This window comes from Acipenser ruthenus, chromosome 4, assembly GCF_902713425.1.
Source record: "Acipenser ruthenus chromosome 4, fAciRut3.2 maternal haplotype, whole genome shotgun sequence".
NCBI lineage: Eukaryota > Metazoa > Chordata > Actinopteri > Acipenseriformes > Acipenseridae > Acipenser > Acipenser ruthenus.
The window spans coordinates 54,656,374-54,681,706 of record NC_081192.1 but is presented as its reverse complement, the minus strand read 5'-3'; the positions used below and the strand labels follow the sequence as shown (position 1 = coordinate 54,681,706).

At 39.2% G+C, this 25,333-nt stretch overlaps 1 protein-coding gene across 1 annotated transcript; it reads right to left on the bottom strand.

The window, feature by feature from the left end:
- Nucleotides 1–1,603: 1,603 nt before the first annotated feature.
- Nucleotides 1,604–25,280, bottom strand: LOC117400037 (coagulation factor XIII A chain-like). The gene is made up of 11 exons (XM_059023430.1): nt 25,252–25,280; nt 22,883–23,118; nt 22,765–22,769; nt 19,819–19,926; nt 16,789–16,963; nt 14,480–14,618; nt 11,281–11,378; nt 5,911–5,949; nt 3,871–3,959; nt 3,356–3,509; nt 1,604–1,681 (listed from the first exon to the last, which is right to left on the bottom strand). Exons 1-11 carry the CDS (start codon nt 25,278–25,280, stop codon nt 1,653–1,655), a joined length of 1,101 nt encoding a protein of 366 aa, XP_058879413.1. The 3' UTR covers nt 1,604–1,652.
- Between the last annotated feature and the right edge of the window lie 53 nt (nt 25,281–25,333).

Sequence of the window (25,333 nt, the reverse complement as noted above, 5' to 3'; positions counted from 1 at the left end):
GTTTGAATGTTTACTGTTTAAAAATTCAAATAACTGTGATCTTTTATTAAAATCTCTGCACCCGTTCAAATTAAAATAGCTTAAATTAATTTTCTCCATGGATAAAAAAGATTGCTCAATAACAAACACATTAAAACAAAAAAAAATGTCTTAATAAAATTAGCCATTAAAAAGGTTTAGGCGCAGTTGACATTTTTCTAACTGAACTGACATATTTTCTAAGTCTAAATCTTTTTTTTCAGTTCAAACACAGCCAAAGTCGACTTCCTTCCACCATATCTGCAGAACATAAAAATTGTTTCTGATCTGGGAAGTTTATGTTTACTCACCTCTTGTTTTTTTGTTTTCCAAAGAAAGTCGCTAATCTCTTTTAATGTGTATAGTTTTTGGCTGGCCGAGATGTCAGAGAACTGCAAGGCATCGGAGAGCCCTCCCTCCTCTCCTTCCTCCTCTCCCGATCCTGCCGATCCATCCTCCGCATCGCTCACCATATCCACCGGGTCTCCATCAGTTGCCTGGTCCCCCTCAGTCACAGGCATCTCCGTCACCGACACCACAGGCTGAGGAGTCTCATCACTGAGGGGATCGCCATCAATGCTCGCCTGAGCCCCAAGGGTATCCCCCAAAACACCACTCCCTTCTGGCACTGGGTCTTCATGGGTTGAGAACCGCCCTTCCCCTGTCCATTGGCCCCAGGGCTCAGCTCCACCGCAGCGGAGGCTTGAGCCCCGCCGCTGTCGTGAGAGACCATAAGGAGCCCCCACACAAACTCCTCGCTCACCACCGGGTCGGCAGCAGCAGGAGTTTTCTTAAGCCGTTTTTACCTAACGACTTCACTGTACACCCCATCTTTGTCTGCGTCGACCTGCGCTGCAGCCCCCGGTTCAGCTGCAGCCTCGCTGGTTCCCGGCACCTCCACTCTCTGGGGCAGTGGCTCAGGTTTAGTCGGCTCAGGTCTCAGCAGCTCCTCCACCTCCCTTCTCTCAGCAACCTCGACCGCCTCCCCATTACTGCTACTACTACGTCTCTCAGCCTGTAGCTTGGGGCAAGCATATTTAAGGTGCCCCTGTTCCCCGCATTTGCCCTCTATATTAAACCGCCAAGCTACATCTAAGCTTTTATCTGGGTTATCAAAGAACACAAATACTTGCCGCCTGAACAACATATCATGTTTAATTTCTGGATTTTTAAATCCGAGCGGAATCATCTTTATTGGCAACATTATTTTCCCATATCGGGAAAGTTCTCTTTCAATTAGCGTATTACGAATAAAAGGTGTAATGTTAGATAATATCACCTTTGTTAGAGGTGTTGACAAAGGTGTGACAGTAATTAAAGAATATTTCAACACAAACCCCTCTTCCACTATCTTGTTTACCAGATTTTCACTGTTAAGAAAAACAACTATGGCTTTATTAAAACCAACAACCCGCCCCACGGCAAGCAGCACATCTTCAACAGAATTGTTATTTTCTGAAAAAACTTTAAAACCGTGGTGCCTAGTAAGCCCCCCCAACCCACCGGAGTGGGAGCTCATCTTTGGTCACACATTGGCTAAAACTTTTAAAAAGTACTAAGATAACAAAAACAGTTTAAAAAAAACGTTTAATAAATGTATAATAAATAAATATATAAATAAATGGCGATACAGCTCACAAACCCTGCTTGCAGCAGGCCCCTCCTACAATTCAGAGAGAGAGAGAGAGAGAGAGAGAGAGAGAGAGAGAGAGAGAGAGAGAGAGAGAGAAAAGAAAGCAATTGCTATTCGTGGTGAAACAGTTCAGCACGATACTTGTTTTGGTTTGTCCCGTGTTTGTTTGTCTGTCTGTTTGTTTTGGTCCTTGTGCCCTTTTGTTTGTGTTTTGTTAAAAGTATGTTTGTTTGTTTCACCGTCCGTTTATTCGTTAATAAATTCTGAACGCAGCCATTGCGACTCAGCTTCTCCCCATATTCACTCCGTGTGTTTCTTTTCCGGGTCTGACGTCACCACTACAGCCATCCTTGTGACATGTTACATTGCCTATTGGTACCAAGTACTGGAGTAACCCAGATTTATTTTAAAAGTCTGGCATGGTGTCTATCCAAACTCTCTTCTTCCTCCTCCTCAGATCTCCATCTCCCATTTGTCTTCCATCATCAGCTGACAAGGGCTCAGCTGATATCCCAGCATGCCCGTTTTCTTAAAAGAGTACAGCCTCTATACATGATATTACCCACCCAATATCTCATAACAAAAGGAATATGTTTTTTTTTTTTTTGGGGGGGGGGGGGGGGGGGGGAGGGCGGTACAATACCAGAAAATAATCGTAATATTTTTAAATAAAAGTAGCCGGTGCAAATATCGTTTTAGACGGTGGATCTCGCCGGTTACCAGCTCATTTTGAAAACCCTGCTCTCTGAAAAAACTGCGCTGCACTAAAGAGTGAGACATGCTGCTGTGTGAATGTGCTGCTGTGAGAGTGTAAGACTGTTATTTTTGGTGTGGCCGAGGCTAATGGGCCAGGAATAATCAATCCCAATAAACCATGGTTTTGAGTACATGCAAATTGTGTGTGTCTCCTTCCTTCATTTTCCACTGTACACTACAATATTAATTTGGCTTGTGGACATTGTAAATCATTTTGGGAACAAAAATGGCAATATTTGTTATGGTGAAACACAAATTACGTGGTCTCCTAATTATGGACCCTGACAACCGCCTAATAACAGGGTAGCACTGTACTTTACTTTTCACTTGTAAACAGGCAGACAGGATGGAAAGTTGATGGTGGCCACTACCACTCACTCTGCAATCAATTTTATAAAAGCACTAAAAGTTATGCTAGAAATCTGAATTGATGGACGAGACAAAATTGCAGTGCTGCCAAAAGGCTACAGGAAGAGCCTAATTTATAAGGGTCTCATTTGTTAGGCATTTTGAAATCCTGCTGAGACATAAGACTTCCCCCACTACTAATTTTGTCAAATATTGTTGTAATGTAAGGCCCTTTAAAGTAGGAGGACATAATCCTAGCCTGTAAAACGGTCCTATATTAACATATTGGGGCAATTGTTTTGTTTCTCCAGAGCAGTTTCTGAACAGTTTATCTTAATGTAACAAATTTAATGAACAAACTTAAGTTTCAGTCATACAGATTTAGCAACTTCTAATATATTCTCCAGGAGAATTTCTCCAATGAATAACATCTAAGGCATAAACAGAAAAATCGACTAAATAATTAAATGAGAAAATGTGTCAAACCCCCATGAATTTATATCCGTTTCACCTGAATATTAGATACATATTAAAAACATTTGTTTTCCACAGCAGGTCCTCCTTCCATAAATAGATAGATAAGGGCATTATGCTACTGACCTTCTGGGAATTTGTACAGATCAGTAATGTTCTTTATTTCATCCCGGCCAACTTCCTTTGTCAATACCATCCGTCCCACATGATGCTTGTTGACTTTAATGGGTTGTTGCGTCCCATCCCTCATCCTCTTCCAGTAAACAACATCGCTGTTAACCTATAACAGTCAACAATAGTGAAAAAACACACAGGAACACACATTAAGCCACTTAAAAAACCAAGCGGAAACCTCTGCCGAGGAAGATTCAAAATTAATAATGTATTACACTCACAAACACTGCACATCATAATTCAGAAATGGTTTAGGGCTTTTACTAATACAGCAGTATTTCGGATGCATTAACTTTGCAGTAGTACAGTAGAATCTCGCTAATCTGAACATCGGTAGTCCAAACCAACCTACAATCCGAACCACACCATCATAATGAAATGCATGATGAAAGCAGTTGGGGACATGCAAGGGAGCCTCATCATTTGAAAGACCAGTACTCCAGAACAAATCCAAACAGAAAACATACCTCAGCAAAAATAAATGGAGCATCATATTTAAAACATATTTGACCATGTTTTATAGCTTTGACTGAAGCTGGTCCACATCTGTACATTCCTGGAAAAACATGAGTACAAGTGAGTTTTTTTTTGTTGCAATTTACTTGATATAAATTCAGTAAAAATTGCATATTAAATGCAGTTACAGTAGTTCATATGTGATCACATTGTAATTATTGATAAAAGCTAAACACTTTCACAATGATAAAATAAATTGCATACTTATAGCACACTTCATAATAAATAATGGTCCCTATTGACAAACCATTGTATTCACAAACTCACAAAACAGCTTTAGACATATACGTTTCATAAATATGTTTTCATGAACATGAGTAGCTTATGGCCTTCTCAAGGCATTTGACAGTACAAAATTGTCTAACACCACAAAACCTTTTCATTAGAACAGGTCATGTCATTTTACCACTAACATTACACTAAATGTTTCCATTTCTCTGTTTTGCTTGCTCTTTCATATTTCTTCCAAGGCATATTGATTTACAATCGTACCCACACTGGGCTTTTGGAAGATAGGGTAATTCCAAGTTCTTCTTGAGCAGGATGTCTGAGAGGCGAGCAACCTGCCTCTGTGCCACCAGCACCAGATGGTATTACAGTCAGCTGGGGTCCCAGAAATTGAGCTAGTCTGGATACACTAATGCGATCAATGCTGATGAAAATCTTGCACTCTGATATCTTGATTTAATTACATATACCCGCAAAACGTAAGCCACACAACACCAATTGATATATCAAAGAATGCTCAAACTGGCAGTTAAAAAAAGTAAAACTAATTACTTAGGTTAAATAATCTTAGGGTACTATCTACATGTAACAATCTATTTATGAATCTACTAGAGCATTCAATTGATAATGTTTGTTGTGGATTGAAAACCTCTACCCTCTGTCTCAATCCACCAGTGTCTCATATCACTAGTAGAGTATGTGTATGTCTTCATAACCTAAATGACTATCATATTAGCCGGAACTACCTTGTCAGTCCCTGAGAATATTGACTCCTATTTATCAAAACTGTATATTCAAAACATAATTTGCATAAGTAACAAGATTGACCTCAGAGACATACATTTGTTTCTTACTATTTATGTAATATTGTTTCCTTTCACAAAATACTAGTGCTAATTGCACACTTGAGTAAAATAAAACTTTGATAAATAGGGACCATTGTACTGCTCTGTGCAAAGCAGTCTTTATTTAAATGAAGCCAATCCATGGAACTGAATGGGTCCTCCATCTCCTTTTCTCAATTGAAAAGATTCTTAATGTCAGCAATAGTGTGGATTACTAATATGTGGACTCTTGTGTATTAGGCAACATTGACTTGAAAAGGGACATAAGGAAATCATTGCTTAAGCAAGACTTAGATTTTTTGGGGAATTAGGTTAATGTCTGCCAATAGAAGAACACATGTTTCATATTATTTGTGGCAGCCACAATTTTAATAGACAGACATGCACAATAAAATCCTTATAGACGGACAGAAATATAATTCAAAATAGGCAAGGACCTTTTTTATCACGGACCTTATTCCAAAGTGCAGCATTTTGGTAAAAATAAAATAAAACTGCTACTATTACAATACTTACAACAAACAGTAAACAAATATTGCATGGGAAAGGCGCTTGTTTAAACAGAGAGCATCTGTTATGTATTAGGCACATGCACATGACAGTAAGCAGGGATCTTTTATGCAAATTCTGTTTAAGCAATACCAGCATAGTTAAGTAATGTACTGTATATACCCAACCTTTTCCTTCATGCGGACCACTACATTGTCATCGAAAGCTTTTGCGGACCACTACGAAAGCTAGCCATTTTAAACATTTTTAACATAGCCTATGGCTGACGGGAGTCAAACTTATATATCAAGGGGTATTAAAAACGCAGCTATTTTCAATCATTTATTATGCTTACTCACAAACATATTGCACTCGTCACAGTACATTTACCTGCAGTAGGCCTACCTGTGGGAAAAAGATAACACTTACCTAATGAGAAGGCTGATGTTGTTTCGCAGACATCAAACACTCGATGTCAGGTCTCAATCGGAGATCGGGTTCAACGTGAAGTTTATTCCGATATTTCGTCTTCAATGCAACAAGTGCTGAAAATCCAGTTTCGCAAAGGTAGGTTGTGGGAAAATGCATCAGAAGATTAGCGGGCTTTAAGCTTTCATTCGACAGAACATCATAGCACACAACACATAATGGTAACACTTCGTTCTCAGTTCCAGTGGAAGTAAATCCCAGTTTTAAGTATTCACTGCTGTATTTTCTCCGCACTCTTCACTTACTTTTCTTGTGCTGAGTTTCATTTGCTGATGTCTCACTACTGTTTTGACCATCTGTCTCTTTTCTCTTGAGAGTGCCAAATAAAAGCCACCAATCCATTTTTAGATTCCTACGTTCTAACCGCCGAATGTGCAAAGAGTGTCAGTTCACATTGACGTCACGCAAAAGCGCAACTATTTATATTCAGAGAATGTTATATTACGCAAAGATGTTTGTGAAGCAAATTACATTGTGAATAATAAAAAATCGAATATGATACATAAGAGGTACATGGGATTATATTAGCCTATTATTACATTATCCTTTTTTTCTCCCACGGACCATCGGCAGTACCCTCCACAGGTTGGGAACCGATGGTATATACCATCTTTATCAATATGATCAAGGAAAGTGGGGCCCAGGGCCTACATTTATCATCCGTGTAAGCACATATTCCCTTCTAAACCAGGCATACACAGATTCGAACAGAAAGAAGGGGGTTTATCAACATAGAAGTTTGAGTGAGAATATTCGTAGACTCACGCACACTCTGGACCATGCATACAATTGTCTCCTTGTGTTAGAACGATGGTACTGCAAGATAAGATCTCATTGAATCGTCTAAAGATTCACAATCAGTGCAATATGTAAAATAATAACATTCTCATGATTTTTATTAATGCATTTATTGCTAAAATTGCAATGTTTGTCACATATAATTATTTCATAAATTATTGCCATTATATACCAAATATGCTTTCCATTACACGAGAGTAGATGTTAAAACTTCATGCTGATTTGAACTCGGCTCTCGCCAAGATAAGCACCAACTAAGACGTAGCTTTACAGTAAACTAATGTGATCCATATGCGTCTCCATCCATTTACGTTTCCTTCCATATGATGATGTAGATATCCTTCTGTCTGGTGTTAATGGCTGAAGTGTAATGCTGGCTCCAGGGATCAGCTTATTTTGCCTCCCTGGCGCATCAGCACACACAACGGCTGCGATGCTGGCTCCGGGGATCAACCAAAGTGCGGCCTCCCCAGCGCATCAGCATGACAACCGTCTGGATTGAGCTAAGTAGGGTACATCTCTGGGGTTTTCAAGTGGGCACCTTCCATCCTCAGTGTTTCGTCGACTAGCCCACGACACCTCAAGAGGGCTCGACGGTGATTCTGGCGTCCCAGCATCACCCCCCTCCGTCCCCCACTCAACTCAGCCCAGCTTACTTACCTGTCCCCAGCCAGAATCTTTCCGTCTCAACCACAGCCAGTTGCTGCTCCTCTCTGCTGCTTCAGATAAGTTCTTCACTGTGCGACGCAACTCTTGGCCACTGAATCCGACGTCTCTGAGAAACCGGGTTGTAGACAACCCACTTCCACTGGGTAAACCCGAACTCTCCATCCTCGCTGTTCCGCTTCAGTGGCTAGTTGAGCATACCGCAGTTTCTTCCTCTCATACGCCTCATCTACAGCGTCCTCCCATGGCACTGTTAACTCTACCAGGTGAACAAGGCGTGCTGATCCAGACCACAAGACAATATCTGGTCGAAGGTTAGTGGTGGCAATCTCAGGTGGAAAAATAAGCCGTTGACCAACATCTGCCAGCATATTCCAGTCTCTAGCAGCTTCCAGTTGTCCTGGGCGAGGATTGGTTTTAACACCTTTTCTTGGTGGTTGCTCTCCTGGGCGGAGGAATGTTGTCTTTTGTGTGTAATGTTTTGATGGAACAGGTGGCAACTTATTGGTCATGTTACGCTTGTCTTCCAATGCTAAGGCCAAACATCGCAGCACCTGGTCATGGCGCCAAGTAAACCGTCCTTGGCTAAGAGCCACCTTACATCCTGTCAAAATGTGCCTTAATGTTGCAGGTGATGAACACAAAGGACATGAGGGATCCTCTCCTACCCAGAGGTTTAGGTTCTGTGGTGATGGGAGAACATCATATGTTGACCTGATGAGGAAACTGATCCTGCTCTGTTCCATTGACCATAGGTCTTGCCAGCCAATCTTGCGTTGTTCCACACTCTCCCATCTCATCCATTCTCCCTGTTTGGCCTGGGAAATGGCCTTTATACACCTCATCCTCTCCTCCTGCTTTTGCACCTCGTTGACTACCAGCTTCCTTCTTTGAGCTGGGGCCGCCTTGTGCCATGTAGGAGGAGTTGAACTGAAACCAAGACCCCCTCTTCCATGCTGAACTTGCCCCATGATATCACCAATTCGAAGGGCAGCCTTTGCATCTTCCACAGCTTTCTTTGCCGCCCACTTTCTTCCAGTTTTCAACACAGGTGCTGCCTCCCTTACGCATTTGTCGCGTGACTCTACTAATGTCATTTCCAGTCTGACCTTGGCGCACTTAAACTCCTCGGTTAGAGCAGAGACTGGTAGCTGCAGTATTCCTTTACCATAAAGTCCCACTCTGCTGAGGCAGCGTGGAACTCCCAACCATTTCCTGATGTATGAACTGATTAAAGCTTCCAGCTTCTCTACTGTTGTCAAAGAAACCTCGTACACAGTCAGTGGCCACAGCAACCTCGGCAGTAGACCAAACTGAAAGCACCAGAGTTTTAGTTTACCTGGTAGAGCGCAGCTGTCTATGCTCTTCAACCCTTCCACTGCTTGTTGTCTAACTTCTCCCACACGAACTGTGTCCTTTAGATCCCCGTCGTACCATCTCCCAAGACTCTTCACTGGCTTCTCAGACACTGTTGGTATTGCCTCACCATTAGTGAAGAATGTTTTATCTACTACTTTGCCTTTAATTATAGAGATGCTCCTTGATTTAGTGGGCTTGAATTGCATTCGTGCCCATTCAATGTTATTGGTTAATTTGCCCAATAATCGATTAGTGCAGGCTACTGTTGTAGTCATGGTTGTCATGTCATCCATGTATGCTCGAATTGGTGGTAGTCGCATTCCAGAAGCCAAGCGCTCTCCTCCTACTACCCATTTTGATGCCCTAATGATTACTTCCATTGCCATGGTAAAAGCCAGTGGAGAAATGGTGCATCCTGCCATTATTCCAACCTCTAGGCATTGCCATGTAGTGCTGAATTCTGAAGTTGAAAAACTGAATTGCAAATCTCCAAAATAGGCTTTCACTAAATTTGTTATTGTCATCGGTACACTGAAAAAATCAAATGCTGCCCAAAGTAGTTCATGTGGCACTGAACCATATGCATTAGCCAAATCCAGGAATGTCACATGGAGCTCCTTCCTCTCCTTTTTAGCTGATTGAATTTGTTGCCAGATCACATTGATGTGTTCTAAGCAACCTGGGAAACCTGGAATGCCCGCTTTTTGTATTGAAGTGTCAATGAAGCAGTTCTTTAATAGGTAAGCTGACAATCTCTGAGCAATAATGCTGAAGAAAATCTTGCCTTCTACGTTTAATAGGGAAATGGGACGAAACTGACTGATGCTTGTAGAATCTTTTTCTTTAGGTATAAAGACTCCACCTGCTCGGCGCCATGCTCTTGGTACAACCTGTTTTTCCCATGCCACTTTCATCAATTTCCACAGAATTCGTAGAACTCCTGAAGCACTCTTGTACACTCTGTACGGAACTCCATTAGGCCCTGGAGATGATGAAGCCCTTGCTTTTTTCACAGCTTGCTCTATTTCTTTCCACTTAGGTGCACAGTCCTCCATTTGGTATTCTGGTGGATTGATAGGTGGGATGTCTGACGGAATTGACATAGGCTCCTGCCTTTTTGAATCTGTATGTGTTTCCTCCAAATATCTCTCCAGCTCAACCTTAGATGCTTTTAGTGTGCCATTCTTCTCACTGGTGAATAACTTCTTTACAAATTTGAATGGGTCTTTATAAAAGTTAGCTCTCGCACGCTCCTTCTTTTTGTAGCGTTTCCGTAGGCGCTCAGCTCTGCGCAATGTTGCAAGCTTATTTTTTATGACCCTTTGTAAGAGATTGAGTCCCTCCTTCTGACTTTGTTCTGCTCTTCTCCATTGGTTCCTCAGCTGTCTCCTTTCTCTAACTAAGCGTTCAATCTCCTGCTGCCGTCTAGACTTTCCAGGAATAGTTTGTACTTTTTCCTTCCTTTTTTCAACTCCAAACCTCTCACTTCCATATGCGTAGATGATGTCCCCAAATTTATCCAGCTTCTTTTCAACTGTTCCACTTAATCTTTCCAATGCAACGCAGAGATCTGTGTTTACTGTGTCCCATGCAGTTTTCTCACAAGCTCTTGGCCATTTAACTCCAGGCTTGTGCCCGTTGAGGTTCTTTTCTCTCTTATGCTGGTTTGTCTGACCGGGTTCACAAGGATCATTAGGTTCATCACTAACTGTGTCCATGCAAGTCCTCCTCACATCTATGACAGGGGTGCTGATATCCTGCGAACTGTGGTTTGCTTCCTGTCGCTGGATTTCATTCGACTGACTTGACTGACTTCGTAAGAAGTACTGATCAATGCGAGGCCCTTGTCCCTTCTCCCTCAAGCATTTCATTCTCCCTTGATGAATCTTCAAACCCCTGACCGTTGTCGCCTTGCTCCAGCCGCAGACACAAACCTGGAGTTCCATGTCTTTGTTAACTGCAGATCTTGAACTAGTCTTTTGTGAAGTACTCTCCATACTCATATCTGTTTCCGTTCCTAAGTCGTTAACAAATAATATTGTTATAAATATTTAGGCAGCAGTATCATATAATTGTCGGTTACTACCACCATGATTATTACTTAGATTTTAAGATTTTAGACTCCCTTGTTTCAGTTGTGCACTGGTAATTACAGAAGACATTAATATGATAAGTTGTAACAGGTGTGTAGGCTATTAAGTAAAACATATTTTTTTATAAATCCACATATAGTAATATGTGAAAACATAATTTGCATATGGCTGATCTCGTACTTCTGGAAGACCCTGCCAATGCTCCTTTTCGGCAAGAGAGTTTCGGGATCGATATGACTTATTTGCAGCAAGTACAGAATACATTTTCACAAGATACAGCTTTCCAAAGGCAATCCTAATGGAATAGAATTGTGCTGCACAGACCATCCAAGAGCACACATCCTATTCTGACACGTGTTCAATTTCTGTCTACTACTACTCGCTTTTTGGTCACTGGTAGCTTTCAAAGGCAGATCACGAGCCTCTTTTAGCGCACTGATGCCTGGGGTTTTGCACTTGATCATTTCACCGTCCTTGGTACATTCAATTTCCCTGCAGAGAAGAACAGCAGATTGAAGTAAAAATTAATTATTATTCAATTGCTGGGTTCCCAAATACGTTTGTTGCGATAGACGGTACTCATGTAGCAATTAAAGCACCAAGAGTGAATTTAAATAGCACCATTCAGCTCATGTACAGATTAAATCTGATGCCTGTCTCCATCTACTAAATGTTGAGGCTTAATGGCCAGGTGGAACCCACGATTCATTTATTCTTCGAAACAGCAGTGTGGGTACTTGCCAAGAAAACAGAGCAGTGACAAGCGGCTACATTTACCATATATGGCTATATAGGGATGTTTTAAATGCAATTTGCCACGTGCAAACAACTTTAGTGCCATTGAGATGTATAAACACCGATTACTTAGAAATGTGCGTACGAGTCTTACATAAGACTGATAAATCAGGATTTAATTATGCATATGACAATTTGAAACCTTATTCACAAACCTTAAACCTTATGAACAAATCTAGTCAATTATTCATGTACAAATGATAAATATAGGCCAAGGGCATTTCTTTTCAATTATAAGACACCTGTGAGACAGATTTTCTTTAATAAAGATTAAAGGGAGTTTTGTTTGAAAGTACTCAATAAAATCAATGTTTCATTAACAAAGGTAGCAACTTCTTTTTTTTTTTTTATATAGTTTGAGCAAGTTCATTGTGTTATTTAAACCAGTGTCTGGAAATACTATAAGCCATTTCTTTTTTAACAAGAGATTAAATGCACACCCAAGAACTCAAGAGTGAGCCAAATTTTTCTTATGAATAACAACTGAGTTTGTTACTAAGTGCAAGTGTTTAAAGAAAAACAAATTTAGATTGCATTTATCAAACCTGAATTCTGCTCCTTAGATAACTGATAAACTTCATTTTACTCCTTGTGTTTTCTACTACCAAGAATGGACCAACTTCATCACTATACCTAAATAACTGTTACCTAAATAACAAATAATCATTCTCAAAAGTCCATTTGCTGGAAATTGTTTAGTTTTCCAGACTGTATTTTCACTATGACTCAGCTGAAGCCCATTTTTCCTGATCTGCATAGTCATACGTCCCCGACTTCAGAAACAAGAAGCTTCCATGTAACTGGAAAACTAAATTTCTCCTCAATATAAAATCATTTTAAAAGAACTGGCAATAATTGCTTATTTGTATGTGTGAACCTACGTTGCCCTTACCATAATGTGATGCAAGGTTGCACTTGTTCATTTTTTACTTAGTACGTTGACAATGACATTACCCTTCTCACCTGTAATCATCAGATAACCCCCTCATTATTTAAGCCCCCTTCACACTGGCGCTCCTACCCGGGTTCCGACCCAGGTTCTGGGTACCCGGATCACAATCCAGCGACCAACCTCAGGATGTGGGTCATCACGCTTTGACCCGGTCAAGCGAGACAACATGCATGATGGCCATTCGTAAATGGTCATTCGTAAGCGGACAAAGTACCAAACAGCCACACCTGCGTGAAGGTTTTACTTCCGCGAGGAACATTTCTGTTTAGCCATATTTCTGTTGATTGAGACACACAAAGAGACAGATTGCAGCAGGGATGACGAAACATTTGCTCTAATCAACATGAGGGACGACGATTCAATCCAGAGAAACTTGGATGGAAGCGTCTGTAACAACACTGAAGTCTGAACAGATGAAAGGGTGGTCATGTGAATGCTGTTGGTTCCGAGGCATTGTGTATGTGCATTGAGTACTTGCTTATGTCACCCAGGTCACCCAGGTCAAACAGTTTTTTTTAGAATTATTGCTATTTAAAAAATTCTACTTAACAAACAAAGACAAATAGAAAAAAAGTATCAATGTATTTAATTTTATTTATTTCCTTATTCCTTTAAATAATCGCGGTTACTCTGTAAATATTCCCACTGTATACAGATTCTACAACTGGATTATTATTATCTATATTTTACACACTGCTTAGATCTGTACAAATAATAATATCCTAAGAGTAATTCTTCATTAAGAAGTGGTATACACTATTAAAAATCATTATAAAAGCAATGTGTTATTCATTGGTGATGTGGTTATTAGCATTTTTCTAGATCCACAATCAATATACCAGTGTCCCACATTACCATGAGAAAAGATTCACCTTTTCCAGGTACTAGGATATAACACACCATGTCTTGAAAATAATTCTTCATGAAATGTAAAAAACTGACTGGTCGATTCAATTGATTCAAACAGTCTGATCTCAGTACCGCCTCTATGTAGATCATTAAACATGTAAAATTCCACCACTTAGATAAAAAAAAAACAATGGTAATATTCTGCAGTCTTACTCTATGTTCCTTAAGTCATTAAAGTCCATAATATGAGTGTACAGAGGGCCCATTACTTGTACTTGTATTCGTACTCATAAGAATCATTATACTCATACTAGTACTGGTACTCGTATCATACTCAGATAACGTCATTGAGAGTGAGCAGGACTAAAACCAAAAGTGTCTAAAATGCAATTCTGGCATTTTTTACTTTCAGAAAGAGACAAGGCAGGAACCTGAATGTGAAGTCCAATGTGTATTTTTTTTTCTTTACAATAACTATCTTTATAATACGCAGTAGTCCTTCCTTGGCTCTCTGTCCCTAGACTTAAGATACACAATTATCACTGCCTAATTGGTTACATTATCTGATAGTAACAGTATTCTTTCTTTACTTAAAAAAAAATACATATTGGTAACAAATACTCGTAAGATCCAAGAACTTGGCACACCCCTACTAAAAAGTGAGTAAAACTATTTTGTTTCTTCAGCATCCATTTTTTAAAATAAATTAACATACAAGCCATTGAAGAGAGACTAGGACTGGGGGTGTTGTTCTTGACAAAACACAAAAGCCAGTAGACTGAACTGACTTTTAAAACATTGCTAATAGACACACATTAATAATTTTAGGCATATTCATTTCAAATCCCTATTAAGGTTCAAGGGTGGAATTTAAATCTGTGCTATCAGTGGTTTCAGCTCTTTAAACAATAGACTACATATGCTGCTTTAAGTTATCCACCTCTTCTAACTGCCCTACGAACTAAATGTCCCAATGCTTACCTTCTGTAAAACTTACCAGATTGAGTCCTTTGTTAAAGAGGGCATGAACTGTCCATTCTCGTCTAGAATTACGTCCATTTTTAAATTCCCATCATTGTTGTGAGCTGAGAAGAAATTAGTGACAACCCTGCCAGGTATCCCAAGACAGCGCAGAACTAAAAGTAATCACACAGAATACAGTTAGTGCATTGGTTTGCCTGATTATAATGGTAATGTTAACTATTCATGAGCATCTCAAGATATACAATAAGACATATTTATATAATGTCTGCAAAGATGATAAATGGTTCAGGCTCCATATATTTTGTACACCTTCCACTGTATAACTTAATGTAATTGTCTTAAGATCATTTCCTAACCAGGTTCTCTTTCTATCACTAAGAAAAGCATTATCTGTAATTATTAAAGCAAAGGAAATGAAATGAAATTGGAGATATATTTTTGCACAATGGTTACCCATGAGTAATGCTAATTAAAGTAATGCATTTTTTGTATCCTAAAGTCATTCCTATACTGTATATAAATTACCAACTAGATACCTTCATAGCTGCCCTCAACTTGATTTCCTGGCAGGTGTATACAGAAGTTTTAAATAAATAATTTGTGGCAGATTTGAGGAAACGTTTCCTTTCCCAGTCTAGCATTAAGTTTCTTTAATGTCTACAACTATTAATGTTGTTCTGGCAATCGTTCAGAAACTGTATTTCTCGGAAATATGATCAATATAAGTTGTTGGTATCCTCGTGTTCTAAAGACATTGCACAAATGTGCATCAAAATGCAAATCCTTCATTTTACAGATGGAGGTAAAGATAAAAACACACAACAAAATCAGTATTATATAAATAAGTGTTTAACACTTTAAATAATACCTAGTTATACGTATCATATAGTTAGGAAGTTCTAGCTGGAAAACAAAAGGATTAACATGTTATAGAAACAACAAAGCAGTAGTCAAATAAAAGTTAAAAATGATATAAAATCTAATGATACAAAAACTTTTAAAATTCCATTACCAAGAGAAAGAAAGTAGTAGTACCACATCTATTTAACTTTTTTCAAATAAACATTTTAAATAATTTGCATTCTTGTTTGAATAATAAATAGTTGAACAATCAAGAGCATTCAGCCATGACTGTTTGTAAGAATTGCATTTACTTTGATTGCTTTTGATTCCACATTAATTTCACTCCCAGTATTTGACCTGAAATCTCTGTCAGTATCAACAAGGACCAGGGCAACTTTATTTTTATTATTATTGTTACAGGGGAGACCTGGACTGGCCATCTGACGTATGCACGATGCTGCAGGAAGCGGGCAGCAGTCCCGTGGAATCCGGCTGCCAGTCATGGCAGTGACACAGAGAGGTGGGGAAGAGGGTGTGTGGGCTTTCCCTCTCTCTGAGTGGCTGGGAGGCGGGCTTTGGGGAATTGCTGGGCCTATAAACGAATACCTTGTTGTTTCCTCAGATCTGCCCTCTCTAGATGAATGAACCAGTGGAAGCGCTATGGACGGACTGAGCGTGGTTGGAAGAGTCGCCCAATAATTAAAAAAAAAAACTAAACGAGATAAAGGAATATTGTGTAGCGGGGAAATAAATGGGCAGACCCCAGTGAATGTATAGAGCTCAGGGAACGTCTGAGTGTAGGACGGAGACCCGGTCTGTGCGGGTAGCGACGGTTGGGGTATATGCTGCGGAGTGCAGCACCTTTATTTTGTAGTTTTTGATTAATAGTGTTTATTTTCATTTTTTCTTTGTGCCTTCTGTTTTTGACTATTATTTAACGCACCTGCATGTGTGCCATAGGTGAGCTGTGGAATACTTCTACCATCGCTGGTAACAACAGTGTCACAGTGCCACCTTGTGGAGGCAAATAAATCGTGCACCCGAGTGGTGTTTAGAAAAATCCAATTTTCTGTCTCCTGTGTCAGTGATTTCCCCCACCCTTCCACAATTATTAATATTATTTATTATAAAAACAAATTGTGAGCATATCTCTCTTAAACTTTGCCTTGCAACCTAGCATAAACGCATGCCACTTACCTCAGTGAAGTTCAAGGGTGGTCACTTACTATATCGAACTAAACATCCTTAGTTCTAGTTTCACCACAAATCAACATGTAAATGACTCTGCAGCAGAACTAAACTACCCCAGAGCACAGGTTTAATGCAAATAGCATGAGGTAATAAATAACTTATTTACACTAAATCAAAAGGTGAAAAATAGATGAAGGCATTGGACAAAAAGTCTGTTTTTTTATAACATATTTAATCCGGTGCATAATTCCTGACTAGTATTTTAAAGTAATTGATAAAGGCTCTTACAGGTATTGAAGACAGCAGCAAAGACCCAGCACTGCCCGTAGCACACTGGGACCCCACTACTGGCATAATTCAGCAGGATTTCAAAACTGCCAGTGCAGGCTGTTGGAGCCACACCATATAAGTAATTGCCAGACCGGCTGCCCACAACAATCCCATCATCATCCTTTGAGTTCACCTAGATCAAAATCAGAAAGTCTTTGACATTTTTACCCTTTGATTTTTCTTAAATTTATTACTGCAGCTCCTTAATTGCAAACTATCAACATTTGAAAAAAAAAAAAAAAAGTATCTGTGGACTGCTTTTGTCTTCTTTTTGTTTCTGCCCTGTGCAACCATGGGGACTTTGTTATTGCATTGCCATTGTAATACACCCTGTTCATTTTATAGTTCATTTTATTCATCCCTTTAATTTGTTCTCTAAATACTAGGTTACTGTTGATACTTTATTTACTAACATAAGTAAAAGTGTAGGCACAATATAATATCTTACAAATGCATTATTAAACGATAATAAATCATTTTCATTTGTATGATATTTCTTGAAGTCTTTACTTTCAGTGTTCCTGATAAGCATACTTTTCCCAAGGGTAATTTACTGTATCTCTTTTAATAGTACACATTATTCCCCTATAAAACAAATAACATGTTATCCAAAGTTCGTTTTTTGTAAATTAACTTAATATAATTCACCCGACAAGTGCAGTGGTAAACCAAATAATATCCATTGACAACAAATACAGAAGAACAGTACGGGCCATTTGATCTGTATTTTACCCCTCAAATAAGTTTCTGCAAAGAATGGTATGACATTACATGTGGCACTGGTACTGGCACAGTTTTGGCTGTCACCACTGCAGAAACCCTGAAGTGCAGTATACAGCACCTGCAGTACGCTGACTGATACACAGTTATATCCTTCAATTAAACATGACACTTCAGCCACCGCAAAGAGGACCCTTAATATAAATGTTTTTCAGACATTAGAAATGTCACTAGCACTTGCCATCAAAATCTCTTAGGCATGCATTGGCTAACCACAATGACAACCAATGCTAGGGACAGGTGGATTAAATTGTCATGCTGTCTGTGACAGTGACTCAAAGGCAAGAGATTTACAGAAACCCCCACAAGCAAGCAACTGGGTCTCTTAAACATAGATTATAGACAAAGGTTAGTTTTAGATAGGACTAATGTGTAACCTCAACCTGGTGTTTACAAACTGCAAATACAGGGGCATGGTGAGTTTAAATTGGGATTAGAAAACAAAATAAAAGGAGATTATGGGGCATGTGAGTGTGTATTTATAGGACTGTGTAGGAGCCAAATCATTTTCATGCTTTTGTTTCTACAGAAAAAGTTGAATGATTTATTTAATATAAAATGTATTTTTTAGTTACAACATATAAACTCTGAGAAGGACTTCAGATAATTGGAAAAAAAGCCTTGCATTAGATTATATGCATACTACATAGTTATTGAAGTACATAGTTCATGGAAATGAGGGGCACGCCCTTTAAATTGTCTTTCTTCTGCCAAACAGGAGCAATATTAAAGAAAATAGAGTGAAAGCAAAACAAAATAATAACAAAATTAAATAGAATGAAAAACACTTGAATTAATTCAGCTTTTGAAAAATATGGAACACTTAACATGGGGAATGTATCATTACATCAGTCATTTTATGCAGGTCACTTTGAGACTGGTTTGACATATACTTCAGTAGCACACAAGAGACATGCCATACTTCCTGCTATGCTGCCCATGTTAAAGAATTTATAAATTTGTCACACAAGTTTAACTCCACATCCCAGGCTTACAGGTATTGATGAAGATAAATAACATACATCTATAGTTCTCTTTCAATTCGTTGATGATCACCCCAATACTTTTGGGATATGCCTGCCACAGGTCAAGTATTCACTGAGCATTTTATGTCAGAGCTGCCGATAGGCCCCTCTGGGGAGTGACATCCTTGGTCCCGCCTCCCGAGGGATCAAACAGTCACTCCACGGAGCTCACTTCCTCTTTTGCTTCTCACTGTGGTAAGGTAAGGTACTAACCTGTCCAGCTGCTGTGATTGAGTTTGTATGAAACTGCTCTCACTTGAAATTTCTGGAGTTCGCCTGCAATATTTATATTGCTGGAAGTCGGCTTGCCGCCTGGCGTGGTGACTGTTCAACCCCCACAGCTTTACTGTTGTGTGTGTGGTTTTTCTTCTACTCAGGCATTAGGTGCCCCCAGGTGCTTTGGCACCTGCGGGACCTCGGACACTCTGTGCCCTCAGTGCCCTTGCTCCCTCTGTGCTTCGGCGCCTAGGTGCCTCAGCTTACCTGCAATCAATGTCCTCGGTGCTTCTGCACCCTTGATACCTGAGTGCTCCAGTGTCTTCAGCACCCTCGCAGCTTTGGCACCTTGATACCCCAGTGCTCCATTGGTTAATGCCTTCCGATGTTTAAAAATAAAAAAAGTGCCCTCGGGACCTTAGAGACAACAAGCATGCCCGTTCCATGCTTGCACATCCTGCAAAGAAAAGCTTCCTCCAGAGGACAAGCACCTCCCCTTCATCCAGTGCCTGAGCATGCAGCACGCCTCTTCTGCCTCCAGAGATGGGACATTCTGCGAGATTTGTGCAGCGTTCCAACCACGGAGTCTACGCAGCAGACTCACCAAATTTACAGGTGCAGCTTCCCCAGCTAGCTTAGCTGAGCCACCCGTGGCTCTGGCAGCCCCGGCCTCCCCTTCCTAAATCTTTCTCTGAGCCCCTCGCAGAGCATTCCCTGCGCTCAGCTGATGCCTGTCTTGCAGCAGCTCTGACATAAAATGCTCAGTGAATACCTGACCTGTGGCAGGCATATGCCAAAAGTATTGTTGGTGGTCATTTTCTCTTTCAGGGAACCAGGGTTACATCTGTAACCTAACGTGTCTGCAGGTCCATCTGTTTTTTACTATTGAACTAAAACTGAAAATATGCCATTGTTCTTCTAATATGGAACATTTATGAGATCAGCTTGGATGAATATGTCAACTCACCATGGCAGATGCTACACGACTGACTTTGACAGGGTCTTTCCTCCCAGTCAAGAGCATCTGTGCGCTGTCCATTACATAAAGGCAGGCATCCAAAACACCGTATTCAAACTGTGCCAGGGGAAAACCACAACATCACAGTGATTCACTATGCAAGTTGAACATCAAATGCTCTCCTCTATCCCAGTTACTGTTTAGGTCTAGTTTCTAATCGTTTAACATAACAAGCATTGACTGGCTCCATTTATATTGATAAATAGTTATACTATGATTTGAGTTATGAAATATTTGATGTGCATGATGGCTACATGAATTATTTTACTTTTGTTACTAAAATACTTCAGTTATATTTTTTAATCTCATTCTTCTCCAGAATCTATTTATATAATGTATTATTTTCACCAAATTAAAACATTTGATACATTGTTTTCATTATTATAGCTTTAGTCTTTGATTACAAACAAAACATCAAATTTCCCTCAAACAGACCAATCTGTTTTACTCATTCAATTTGCAACAAAGGAATGCGGATAGATTTATTAAAGCAATTGTGGTAGAACACACGCTAATTGCTATAATGCAGTGTCTGTCAGCAACCAATAGGTGGCATGGGTGAGTAACATTTTTCCTTGTGTTTGAGCAAATAATAGACTTCAAGCTATATTTAGCCTTGCACTAGAACAGGCAGCCTTAGGCCCTGTCCACACTACATAACCAAACTCGAGAACCATACTCAAAAATTGTTTAATTAATCCAGGTCAAAGCGTTCACACTGAAGCACCGTTTCATGTTTAGTCGGGCTTAATGCGTCCACACACTATTAGAATAGTTCAGTTACATTTCCTAGCAGTGCAATGAACAGTGGAAATGAATATGATAGTATCCCATCATGCACTGTATTTTATTTTAAAATAATGTGTTATGCTTCATATTAATAGACGTGCTTATTGCTAAAAATAAATAAAACAAGTATTTTGGAAAAAAGTAAATGCAAACACACACAAGTAGGGCTTGAAGTTTTTGGGTTATATTTTTAATCAGGTGACATCCCTTTAAACAAATTGAGCTGATTCTGTTTTCATAATTAAACTTAGAAAAAAGATGTTAATTAAAACAATCTTTGTTTTTACCTTCATATCTTGCCTGAGCCTAATTCTACTGCCCTTAAATTTATTTCAAACAGAGCTGACAAATTATGTGAATTGTACATCCCCGATCCTACTTTTAACTCACATTTCATTTTTACAGTCGCCTATAATTTAACGTTGTGCTTTTGTTATTTTCCCAACTAGTTCAATAGGGAGATGTCCTGACAGATTATTTTTTTAAGCATAAAAATGAATATGTAGTGCAGAGTGTAACGTAAAGCAATATCCGCTAGAACGTGTCCTGATGGCATGAGATGATTCTAGGGCATTTGCCAAGCACTGCCACCTTTCACTTCCAGAGCTCGGCAACTCTACAAAATCAACCCACCCTGACCCTAAACCAACCCCAACCCTAACCTTAAACAACGCCAGCCGTAAAACCTAACCCTAACTGAATACCTAACCCTAAATCTAACCATTAAAAATTATCTGATGCTCTCAGGACACTTTCTAGTAGATATTCCTTTGTGCAGTATTTCACCAAACATACCACAACACATTTTGGGATACTGAAGGATACTCAAAAAATGTAGTTCGGTATTACAGCGTCCACACTACTGAGAAATCGCAATCTGATGCAATCTAATTAGAACTGGACTCGAGACTACCTCCGGAGGTGGTCTTGAGTCCGGGTTCTCGAGTATGGTATTAAACGCTGAGAATGCAAATGTATAGAGCTTGTGAAATGTGAAATGATGCAGGTCATAACGCAGTGCGGGAAAGTTGACTTGAAGTTTAAAATAATAAAAATGTTACTGACTTTTACTTTACGACTAAGTCGCCCATTAGAACAGCTATTTAGTTAGTTACTAATTAGAAGTACAGAATGACTCCATCTCAAACATGTCTGATATTTTTCTGATATGTTTTCCTTCATATAATTAGATAAATCTGTAACAGCATCTTGTGTTTAGGATGCTTAATAATTACAGCCCTCAGTCCTTGATCAGTCCCAGTTTAACAATGCAGTCCCCATGGGAAAGTAAGCAGATTTTAAAATGTGTACCATGCCAAATATCTGTTGCTTTTTCACTCATTTATTTTGTCATTCTCACCCAACATCTGTTCAGTATGAAGCATATATGCTGTTGTCAGAAAAATCACCTGATGTTGCCAATGATACACCAACATTCAGATATGTTGAGGTTGTCTCAATAATTAAGAACGTGTGCTGTGGTAAATTGGCATAGATGTGGCATGAGTGAACATTGGTTTCCAAAAGTGAATCAATGTCATTGTATTATATTAGAACACATTGATGTTTTGTTTATTTAAGAAACCCTAAAAAATACAACAGTCCATCACATTTGTAAAATTCATGACCAACATGGTAAAAGCCATAGTTTTAGATTAGTTGTCACCTGGAAAACTATTGTTGTAGCACCTTTGTCTGTCTGAGCCACTGTATGTATTTGAATAGGCTGTATTGTGCCTGTGTACAGTAGTTATTTGTTTGGGCCTGTACGATGCATTCCAGATTGTCCACTGTCTGACTGAATCACAGTTGCTCTAGTCCTCAGAACAATGCTGCTCTGACTTGATGTGACTTGACTGTATTGTGTTTGTTTTTCCTTATATTTTATTAATGTAAAAATGATTATTCATTATTAAGGAATTTAATAATATGTATGATGTATGAGTACACAGGGTAGCCAGTCTAATGGCACATTGCAGACATAATGTATCATTGAATTAAGAGAATGGGTATTGGCAGGTTTGGTTTATTTTGTCTAGACAAATATTTCTAACGGTTACTTTGTTGCAGGTTTATTGCCTGTCTGGAGGATGTAAGAATCCTTACTTTTGCTAACATTGCAAAAAAGTTTGTTAAAAAAAAAAAACAGGACTGTATGTGGATTTTTCCACCCAGAACTAGGAACCTAGTGAATTAATAAAGTACAAATGAAATGGCATGCTACCTTCACACCATGGATTGAAAAGGATGTAAATATCTCTTTCAGGATCCCTTAGCGTCATTATGGCTACATACATCCGGAATTTTCCCACAATGGAGTCTGCAGCAGGAGTGATGGACAGGGTGACAACATTATCTGCACTTTGCAGTATTCTGCCTCCCCATTCGCCTTTTACTTGCTCTTGGTTGGGGAATACAGGGATATACAGTAAGTGCCTTTGCTGACTTGTGGTGAACCACCTTAAAGACAGAAAAAAAGTTATTTTTGTCATGTTTGTTTTTTGCATGGTGTTCTGGATAATAATTTTATTATCATGCAATGATGGGATTGAGATTCGACAATAAAAGACTCAGGGGTAGGTGTACTAATATGGGCCAGTCATAGCGCAAACACACTGCAATTTGCATTTTCGTTGTGACACTTAGCAAAGTAAACATTTTGTCATATGTACTAAGAGAACATATGTTAATGAAGAGAGCTGCAATATACTCATTTAAATATTTGTCATGTCTTCTTAGCGAGATCTCTAGCATTATACATTGCAAGAGTTGTATGACATTGTTCAAATAAATAGCGGGAGTTGAGTTGTGGTTTTTTGCAGCAGAGGCTGCCCGAAGGATAAAGTCTATACATGCAAGGATGCAAGAATCAAAATAACATTTATTTTCTTAAATGTAAACATCATCTGTACAATGCATTCTGTTTCATTTTACCTATTTTAATATTGTTATATTTACAAAAAATGAAAGGCAGATTCTATAGTGGGGCCCCACCTTCACCCCCAAAAACCTTTTCATAATCACACAGTAGCCCCTCGCGAAACCAGACATGTTTGTCCGGCATAAGGAGGTGTCAGGTTTAAATACAATACAATAAAGTCACACACACACATACATTTATAGTGCTCAATGCATTTTAAATGTAAATCATTGTGCTGAAATAACACTAATATGTTTTGGGTAGGCTGTAAGTACACCCTGCCTTTTGTGAAAATTAGGTACTTGGGTGTTCGCCTCAAAAATGCATTGAGCACAACTGGCAACGCACAAGAAAAAGCGGACTGGGAAATGCCAGCAACAATTGCGACTGTTTAAAACATGCTTTCAAAAGTTCTTTGCAAAAATTGATGCAATTGTAAGTGTCGCAATTGCAGGCAGCTTTCGTACATCTCATTATAATATTTGAGAACTGTCCTTTGCATTATCTCTGGCCCCTTTTTGCGAGTTTATGCAGGAACGGCCATAATTATATATTGATCTAAGTTTGAACCACAAAGAAAAACTGCTGCCGTAAAGCATTCCCTGAAAGTCGCAAATAGCATTGCACTTGTTTAGTACATTTCACCCTAGACTTCCAACTTGTTTGCGACTATTGTAACAGCCACAAATCTTTAGTACATCTACCCCTCAGGGTTTTAAATACAATACTATTAATAACATCATGTTTTTCCTGAGTCGTGGTTGGAGTTAATTCAGAAATTACTTTAAGTAATCAATCTGGCAGCTTAAGGCTGGCACCTTGGCTAATGATGCATTTCTTCCATAAGGTAGCAGAGTCATGGAGCAACCTGCCTACTCACTATGCCCCAGCACAAACATCCCTCGGCTACAAACATGTGGAAATACAAGATTGTTAATAACTATTGACTTAAAGTGTTGAGTCATAGGCTAGGTACCACTCATATGTGGTAAAATGCTTAGAAACCCACGTTACCCTTTAGTGGCTTTTCCTTCTACTCTAGTATTGCTGTGGGCACATTAGGACACATTAAACCATTAAACCATAAGGTACTTCCCCCTATTAGGTTAAGTTAAAGGGGTATTTCATAGAATTATAGCTGGGACTTTTTATGCCAGAGGAAATGGTGATGCTGCCCCTTAGGACTAGGATTTGGTCTTGTTTTTACACAGACAGGGGTAGGCACCTTTTCAGTCTGAGTACTGGTATTTGTTTCAAGCATGTCCTTAATTAATAAATTGAGTCAATGCAAACTCCGATCTGGTCCTCAATTAAACCTGGAGTGGAGCAGCACTACACGACTGGAATACATTTGTGTAGATTGGGGTCAGGAGGGTGTCCTACATTCCTTGCTAAATATACTATAAATAGTATATTATAAAAATAAATAAATAAATAAATAAATAAACTAAATTATTAGTAAGCAGCTTTTTTATAGAAACGAGGGAAAAATTGCAATAATATTTCACAGCAATTCAGCAGGTTTTGGGATTCTGGCTTCATCTTTGTGCACTTGCCTAGTTATTTTGCTATAATGTATACTGACACCCGCGTTCTACCTAGAATTCTCGTCAATGTAACATTCCTTGTGTAACAATGTAACATTAATAATTCTAGTACAAAACTCCCATCACCTGCATGTAGAAAAGAAACCTGTGGCCATGGTTTCTGTTAATGAACAACTACAGTAAGTGCCCTTCTGTGAACAGGATGTGA